This window comes from Camelina sativa, unplaced genomic scaffold (assembly GCF_000633955.1).
Source record: "Camelina sativa cultivar DH55 unplaced genomic scaffold, Cs unpScaffold00974, whole genome shotgun sequence".
Classification (NCBI taxonomy): Eukaryota; Viridiplantae; Streptophyta; class Magnoliopsida; order Brassicales; family Brassicaceae; genus Camelina; species Camelina sativa.
In genome coordinates this window covers 1-8,359 of record NW_010922099.1, presented here as the reverse complement: position 1 = coordinate 8,359, position 8,359 = coordinate 1, and the positions used below count along the sequence as shown (strand labels likewise).

Below are 8,359 nucleotides of genomic sequence, written 5' to 3'. Positions count from 1 at the left end.
GAAAGGTGCTTTGGTGTTTAAAATTTTGAGAAGGAGTAGTGTTGGTAATCGGTTTGGTGTGAATATTTTATGTGCTTGCTTTGGACATTATATAGAGAATTTTGTGGTCAAAGAAAAACTATAATTTTGTGGTACACAAACATTGGATACAATATGTGGTCTAAAATGATAGACAAACATGTGGTAGAATTCAAAAAATACAAAATTATAGTACAAACACGGTTTCTTTTTGTGTCACGTGTAACAGTGACTTGTCGTGTACTTGTACAAACACGGCTTCTTTGTGTCACGGGTAAGAGTGACTTGCCTCTTGTCGACCTGCATTACAATGACCAACCAAAACCAACTGATTAATAACAATACAATGACAAAACCAACTGATTAATAACAATGACCAACCGATTAGTAAAGCATCCCAATAAGGAAGCAAACTTAAACATAGTTCATTCGATTAATAAACCAACCGATTAATAATACATCCAAATACACAAACATAAACACAAAGAAGGAAGCAAACTTAAACATATAGTTCATTCGATTAAAAAAAACACAAGGAAGCAAACTTAAACATAGTTCATTCGATTACAAAAAACACAAGGAAGCAAACTTAAACATTTTTGATTCGAACAAAACTCATACAACATATGCAAACTTCTAAAGTTCAACCTGATGACATCATGTCATCAATTAGCTTCTCCTTAAGAGCTTTTTCTGATTCAGTGAGTGAATCCTTTTTATCAATCAGATTTTCAAGCATCACATGCTTGATATGCTCCTTCTTCATAGCGAACTCCTTCTCTTTCAATTCAAAGTCCTTCTGCTTCATCTCATACATCTTCGAAATTCGATCCAACTGAAACTCCAAGTAAGCTTTCCCATCTTCCTCCACATCAATCAGTTGGGTGTTAGAGCTTTTTTTGGACTTCCCCTTGGCAGCCTTAACACCTTTTGGACGGGGCAATGGTTCATCCACATCAATCGGATGGTGTGCATCCTGTTCAGACCCATCAATACTCGCTCTTCCCCTTTTCACTCCATTAGCTTTAATAGATGTAAAGGCACACCATTTTTGATCGTATCTTAAGACAAGCCATGCATGCTCCAATGTAAACCTATGTCCATGATCATTAAAGTATATCCCATGTGCTAACTTCATCACATCATCTTCACTCTGTCCACTAGACTTCTCCCTAGTCGCAGCCTCATAACATCCAACGAACTTGCACACCAAGTCGTTTATCCTCCCCCACCTCTGCTTACAGTGACTCGCCTCTCTCTTTGGCCGACCAACAGCATTCAGACAGGATGCAAAGTATTTCGCAACACTCCCCCAAAAGGATGCAAGTCTTTGCTGGTTGGAAGTAATCGGATCCTTGCTAGTGTTGAGCCAAGCGCTGACCAACATGGTATCATCTGTTGGTAACCATGCTTGCCTTGACTTGCCGTTTTCTTGTGGGATGCAGGTGAAGATGGAGCTTCAGAACATGGACTTAGAGAAGGAGAGTAATCGAGGTTTTGGGTATCAAGTTGACTTTGTAATAGATTCAAATAGCTAGAGGTGGGACGATATGGATTCATGTAATTGTTTGGATCCATATTGCCAAAGGGAGAAGGAGATGTGTTTGTTTGTGTTAATCGGAAAACAAGAGATTGCTAAAGCAATCAGATTTGTGTTAATCGAAAAGCAAAAGATTGCTAACACAAGAAGGACTTGTGTTAATCGAAAAGCAAGAGATTGCTAAAACAAGAAGGACTTGTGTTTTGTTAAATGAGAAACAAGAGATTCCTAAAGCAAGAAGGGGTTGTGTTTGGATCCATATTGCTAAAGGGAGAAGGAGATGTGTTTGTTTGTGTTTATCGATAAACAAGAGATTGCTAAAGCAAGAAGGACTTGTGTTTTGTTTGTGTTTGAATTTATAAGGTTTAGTATATATTTATGTTGGTTTAAATTTTGAAATTAAGTGTTTACCTAAACTCCAACAACCACACATTAAAAATCTTCACAACCAACTAACACATCAATGACTGACTAGACTAATACCAACAATAGCAATTACTAAACCTATTTATCACAACCAACAAACAAAAGCTATAACATCAAAGACTACACTAATACCTACACTAGCAAGTACTAATTCTATTTATCACAACCAACAAACAAAAGCTTCAACTAACACCAAATAAATGCAAAAAAGTTGAGGATGATGATTACCTTCCTTCATGGCCGAAGAGATCCATGTTTGTCCACACTCAAGAGATCCTTCACAGTCTATTCTCATCAATGCATCAATCCATGTTTGTCCATTTAACCTCAAAACAAAAGACAGATCCGCGGTTAATGAAGCCCAAATTCAAAATAAAATTAATCATTCATGAACAAGCTAAATCGAACAAGAACAATGTACTCTAAAATTATACAATCATGTGTCAAGAACATAAACATTTACTAAATCATCATTAGCTACCACAAATAACAACATCAAAAACAACTGATAACAACACAAAAAACAATCATGTGTCAAGAACCGGAAATATTACATATCCATCTCCACACATTATCTAAACTTAACCAAAACGGATCATCATTAGCTAACACAAGTAACAACACCAAAAACAACAAATAGCTTATGTTGAATCAAGTTAGTAACTTTATTCAGCATATTGCGATACATTCATGGCCAAATCTTTTCAAATTCATCATAACCGGAGTTAAAAAATACTCATCTGCTAAAGTAAGGATCANTTCTATTTATCACAACCAACAAACAAAAGCTTCAACTAACACCAAATAAATGCAAAAAAGTTGAGGATGATGATTACCTTCCTTCATGGCCGAAGAGATCCATGTTTGTCCACACTCAAGAGATCCTTCACAGTCTATTCTCATCAATGCATCAATCCATGTTTGTCCATTTAACCTCAAAACAAAAGACAGATCCGCGGTTAATGAAGCCCAAATTCAAAATAAAATTAATCATTCATGAACAAGCTAAATCGAACAAGAACAATGTACTCTAAAATTATACAATCATGTGTCAAGAACATAAACATTTACTAAATCATCATTAGCTACCACAAATAACAACATCAAAAACAACTGATAACAACACAAAAAACAATCATGTGTCAAGAACCGGAAATATTACATATCCATCTCCACACATTATCTAAACTTAACCAAAACGGATCATCATTAGCTAACACAAGTAACAACACCAAAAACAACAAATAGCTTATGTTGAATCAAGTTAGTAACTTTATTCAGCATATTGCGATACATTCATGGCCAAATCTTTTCAAATTCATCATAACCGGAGTTAAAAAATACTCATCTGCTAAAGTAAGGATCAAAACGGAACACATGAACACCAAGAATCCTAATTTTCTAAGAAACATCAAAAAATCCTAATTTTCGATCCAAAATCAAAAAACACTAATCGAGATTGATTCAATCAGTAATTGAATTGAGAAACTTACCCTCTGCTTCCAATTGATTCAATCTCTTCCGATTGAGTGGACTCCCAATTCACAAAACCCTAATTTCCAAATCGCCTCTCCTACATGCAATCAGAGCCGATTCACGATTCAATCACAATATCACAATGGGACACGGCTGACTCATCAATTCAGGATGATGAGCATCCCCTCCGACAGCAATCTCCTCTTCCTCCACACCCAGACGATTCCAAAAACAATTCTTCGTTTTCTCTCAATCGCGAGAGAAAGAGAGAAAAAGAGAGAGAGAGAGAGAAAGAGAGAGAGAGAGAGAGAGAGAGATAGAGAGAAAGAAAATGAAAGAAATGGGAAGTAAAAAAGAAAAAATTTCCACGTTTTCTATTTTTTCGTCCACCCAATACCACACTAACACGTAGCGTCTCTTAGAGCAATAATGGGTATACTATATAACAACTCCCCTTACATTTTTTTCAATTTGTTCTCATTTATTTTTTGGCACTAAAACACTAAGAGATTGGGGTTGAACCCACCGATAAAGAAGGTCTAAGATCCTCAAAATATGAACCCCCATTGGCCTTGCTCTTACAAGATATTTAAAAAGAAATGGAAGCAACCTATATTACAATAAACTAAAATAACTACATATTGAATTTGTTAAGATAACTACATATTGAAAATATATATTCAGAAATAAAACTAATTTTTGAACTAGTAATAATCAAATATCGTCTGCCACCTTTCCATGAATAAATTTAAATAAATTATCAGTAATCTCGATTCGGTTTAGCTAGATCTCGTTAGTCTTTTAATAATTATATCATATCTCTTTTCAGTTTCTTTTAATTGTTTAAAACTTAGTTAAGAAATCATTTTATGTAAAAAGGTTGTTAGACCACCATTACTGGTAGGTACTCTCAAGATTTCTCTTTGGATTGGGCCCCAAAATTGTAATAAAAAATGTATATCCAGGTCCATTAGCCTGAGTATCGATTCTTTGGCTAGCAATTGAAGCAACACAAGAGTAACGTTACGTGGCACACATGTATTGGATGATACAGAAATACAAAAGATAATTTTCTTTTTTCTTCCCATTTTTTTTTCTTTGTTTCGAGAGTCTCTCTTTCCCTTCTCTCTCGACAGAGAAGGCGACTCGACGACGATTAACAAGGGAAACCGGAAAAATCTCTCGATTCACCTCGAAATCTTCGATTTTTCCGGCTAAAACAGAAATACTTTAGTTGAGGAAGGCGTAGGACACTGCGATCGGCTTAACCCGGAAGCTTCGGTTGTGACGACGAGCAACCACCTTCTGCGACAACGACGGCGGCGGTTCTGATGGCGTTAAACGGACGGCGAGATCCACTGGGAGACGAATAAGGAGAGAAGGTTAAGTCTTCTCATCTCTTACTTATTGCATGTTGTTAATGTTAGGGTTTAGGATTAAAATCGATTTGATTAGATGTTCAATTGGTTTTGAGATTTGTTTGGAGAGATGGGATTACTAAGGCTGCTCTGAATGATGGGATTGCAGGTTGGTGGTAATAAGTCGGAGTGTGTTAGCTTCGATCTTCGTCCTTCAGATGCAATTAACATAGCTGTTAGATGCAAGGTATAATTAATTAGTTATATTACTTTAAGTCCATAACCATGTTTTCAGAAACAATCACACAAGAGTTCTCTTCATGAGATCATATTAGCGGAATATTAACTGTTGAAAAATGGTGTCAATACTCACTCTTTTTAGGTACCTATTCAAGTTAACAAGTATGTAGCTTATAGTGATGGAATGAGAGTCATTGATTCGGGAAAGCTATCAAAGCAGACACATGCCTCAGATGGTTTATTATTCACTGAACTAGACAGGTAATCCTTTGAAATGTGAAATTAGTTAGATCCTTTCTTTTGCTGATAAGTTTACAAACTTAGTAACAATGTTTTCATTGGGTTAGGCCAAATGGTCAGCCTTGTTTTGATACAAAAGAGTTTGACTTATTGAGGAACATGATGCAAGCTGTTGATGAAGAACGGTATGATGAAGCCGGTATGAGTTTACACTATTTCTTTTGCAGTTTCATGTTATGTATATCACAGGTTTACCTTTTAACTTGTGTTTTAACATTGTGTTTTTGCACCCACCCATTAATTTAAGAAGTTGATGGATTTTTTTTTGTAGAGTGATCCGATGGCTGTCATGTATCTGAAGAAAAAGGATGGGAAGCTTGAGGAAGTTGTTCAGACATTAGTGTATGCCACCCCTCAACACCCAACTATTCTTTTCTCATGAGTATTGTTTGACCACTACAATACTGTCAACTTATATGACTTTTTTTTTTGTTTTTCAGTTTTCACGTGTATGATGTTGATACTAGATTTCATAATGTGCCTGTGAAGGTAATATTTTCACTGACAGTACAATCTAGTGACAGTACAATCTAGTTCAGGTCATCATATGTAGCTGTGTTGGTGTCACGTGAAGGGAAACAAGTTTGATGTGAAGTGAATGGAAGATGTTTGAATGTTATCACGGGTTGAATGTGTTGATGTTTTTACCCGTGAATGTCTTTGTTTGTAATGTGTGTCGGCTTTTCACTTTTGTTTTTGTTGTATGTCTTTTGCCCTTTGTAAGGGTTGTATGTCTTTTGCCCTTTGTAAGGGTTATATGTCTTTTGCAAGGACAGTCATGCTTCTCCAACCCGTGAATGTTGTATTTGGTTGTGTGTCTTTTGTAAGTCTATATATTGGACAAGTTTATCACAACTGCATTTGCTTCTCATCCGTTTCTTCTCTTCTGATTCTTCTCATCTATTTTCTCTTATTTTCACATGTTTTGTTACAAAATAACATCTTCAAAATAACATCTTCTTTTCTTTTTTTTACATCTCAACCTATTCTTCAAATCATATCAACAAAAAACCATTTCCAATACAAAATAAACTAAAAAATGTCTAATTGGAGTTCTGATCAAGAAATTGAAGAAATGGTAGAGGAGGAGGTTGATAGTATAGTGGAGGAGATCCAATACAACTACACTCACCCAGATGTACCACCAGCTCCAATAATCCGAAGAGTGCACATTGAGAGAGACCGCGAAGAAGGCCACACTCGGTTGTGGAATGATTATTTTAGTGATAATCCGACTTACACTAACGCTATGTTCCGTCGTCGCTTTAGAATGAACAAACCATTGTTCCTTCGTATTGTTACCGCTATTGAGAATGGAGTCCCATACTTCAGACAAAGGCGAGATGCTACTGGAAGGCTTGGTCTTTCTGCACTTCAAAAATGTACGTCAGCTATTCGTTTGATGGCTTACGGATATTCGGCAGATGCGGTGGATGAATATTTACGACTCGCTGAAACAACCTCCCACAAATGCCTTCTACATTTTGTTGAGGGAGTTATAAATCTGTTTGGCGATGAGTATCTCAGAAGACCTACAGCGGAAGACCTCCAACGATTACTGAATATTGGAGAACATCGCGGTTTCCCTGGAATGATAGGGAGCATAGATTGTATGCATTGGGAGTGGAAAAATTGTCCCACTGCATGGAAAGGACAATATACATGTGGATCTGGTAAACCGTCAATCGTACTAGAGGCTGTGGCATCACAAGATTTATGGATTTGGCACGCATTTTTTGGACCACCGGGTTCGTTAAATGATATCAATGTCTTGGACCACTCCCCGGTGTTTGATGATATCCTAGAGGGCCGAGCTCCGAGAGTTAGATACATTGTCAATGGACGGCAATACAAAATGGCGTACTACCTCACAAACGGTATCTATCCCAAATGGGCAACTTTCATCCAATCTATTACACTTCCACGTGGTCGAAAAGCAAAACTCTTTGCTCAATGGCAAGAAGGATGTCGTAAAGATGTAGAGCGTGCATTTGGAGTCTTGCAAGCTCGATTTGCAATCGTGAAGAATCCCGCACTTTTTTGGGATAAAGGAAAAATAGGAAAAATAATGAGAGCATCTATCATCCTGTATAACATGATAGTGGAAGACGAACGACATGACTACAATTTCTACGATCCAACGGAATCCCATCATGGATTTGGTGCAACTGCACAATAAATCTTATTCCATATTCTGTGTAATATGTTTAATATTTTCAATTTTATAAAATATGTTTACTATTCCGAATTTTGTAAAATATGTTTAATATTTTAAAATTTGTAAAATATTGTTTTCTATTTTATGTAATATAAAAAATTAAATAATTGTTTTATTATTTTTGATAATTAAAGTTTGATAATTAATAAACAAAAATTAAAAAAATTATGATTTAAATACTTGAGTAACCTTCTTTTGGGGTTCTCTAGTAATAGGGTGATTTTGTTTAAGTTCTCTTAGAGTTACTTTACTTAATTTATAATTATTTATATAATTAATTAATGTGAGAGTAACTATGGTGGGTTACTCCACTAATGATGGTCTAAACAACATAAAGTGGAGATGAAGTACATTTCGACATACATGTAGTAGACAAAGTCACAAAGTAAACTCAATCATATAGAGAAAAAAAAAGTAAATTCAAATATTTAAAAAAAGAAAGTAAATTCAATAAAATTTCTACGACTAAACATTGTATTGTTTACAACGTACAAGAAGTCAAGAACCTCCTATAGGGATTTTCGTTAAATTATTTTTCTTTTTGTTTAAGTTTGTTAGTACTTTTTTCCAATTTTTTGAGTGTTTTTGGATAGGACCAACGCGAGTTTATGTTATATAATAAATTTATTTTTTATTTTTATTTCAAAATCAATTGATAAGTGAATAGACTACAAAAAAATAAGTTATATGTTTATTTTATAAAATTTATCTTTGCGGAAGGGAGCTTCTTCTGCGATGCTTTTGTACTGCGAAAGCTGCAAAAAAACATGTGTCACTTTAACT

At 35.4% G+C, this 8,359-nt stretch overlaps 3 protein-coding genes across 3 annotated transcripts; 2 read left to right on the top strand and 1 right to left on the bottom strand.

Moving 5' to 3' along the window:
• Positions 1-661: 661 nt before the first annotated feature.
• LOC104774007 (glutathione S-transferase T3-like) lies at positions 662-1,405 on the bottom strand. Its single transcript, XM_010498674.1, has one exon. The coding sequence runs from the start codon at positions 1,403-1,405 to the stop codon at positions 662-664; it is 744 nt and encodes a 247-aa protein (XP_010496976.1).
• Positions 1,404-6,229, top strand: LOC104774006 (bifunctional nuclease 2-like). The gene is made up of 6 exons (XM_010498673.2): positions 1,404-1,535; positions 4,988-5,065; positions 5,201-5,319; positions 5,406-5,497; positions 5,630-5,700; positions 5,799-6,229. The coding sequence occupies exons 1-5, from the start codon at positions 1,404-1,406 to the stop codon at positions 5,632-5,634; spliced, it is 426 nt and encodes a 141-aa protein (XP_010496975.1). The 3' UTR covers positions 5,635-5,700; positions 5,799-6,229.
• Positions 6,230-6,433: 204 nt separating this feature from the next.
• On the top strand, positions 6,434-7,336 carry LOC104774005 (the record flags this gene model as incomplete). Its single annotated transcript, XM_010498672.1, has 1 exon — positions 6,434-7,336. A coding segment is annotated over exon 1 (903 nt), but the record flags the coding sequence as incomplete, so codon positions are not given.
• Positions 7,337-8,359: the final 1,023 nt, after the last annotated feature.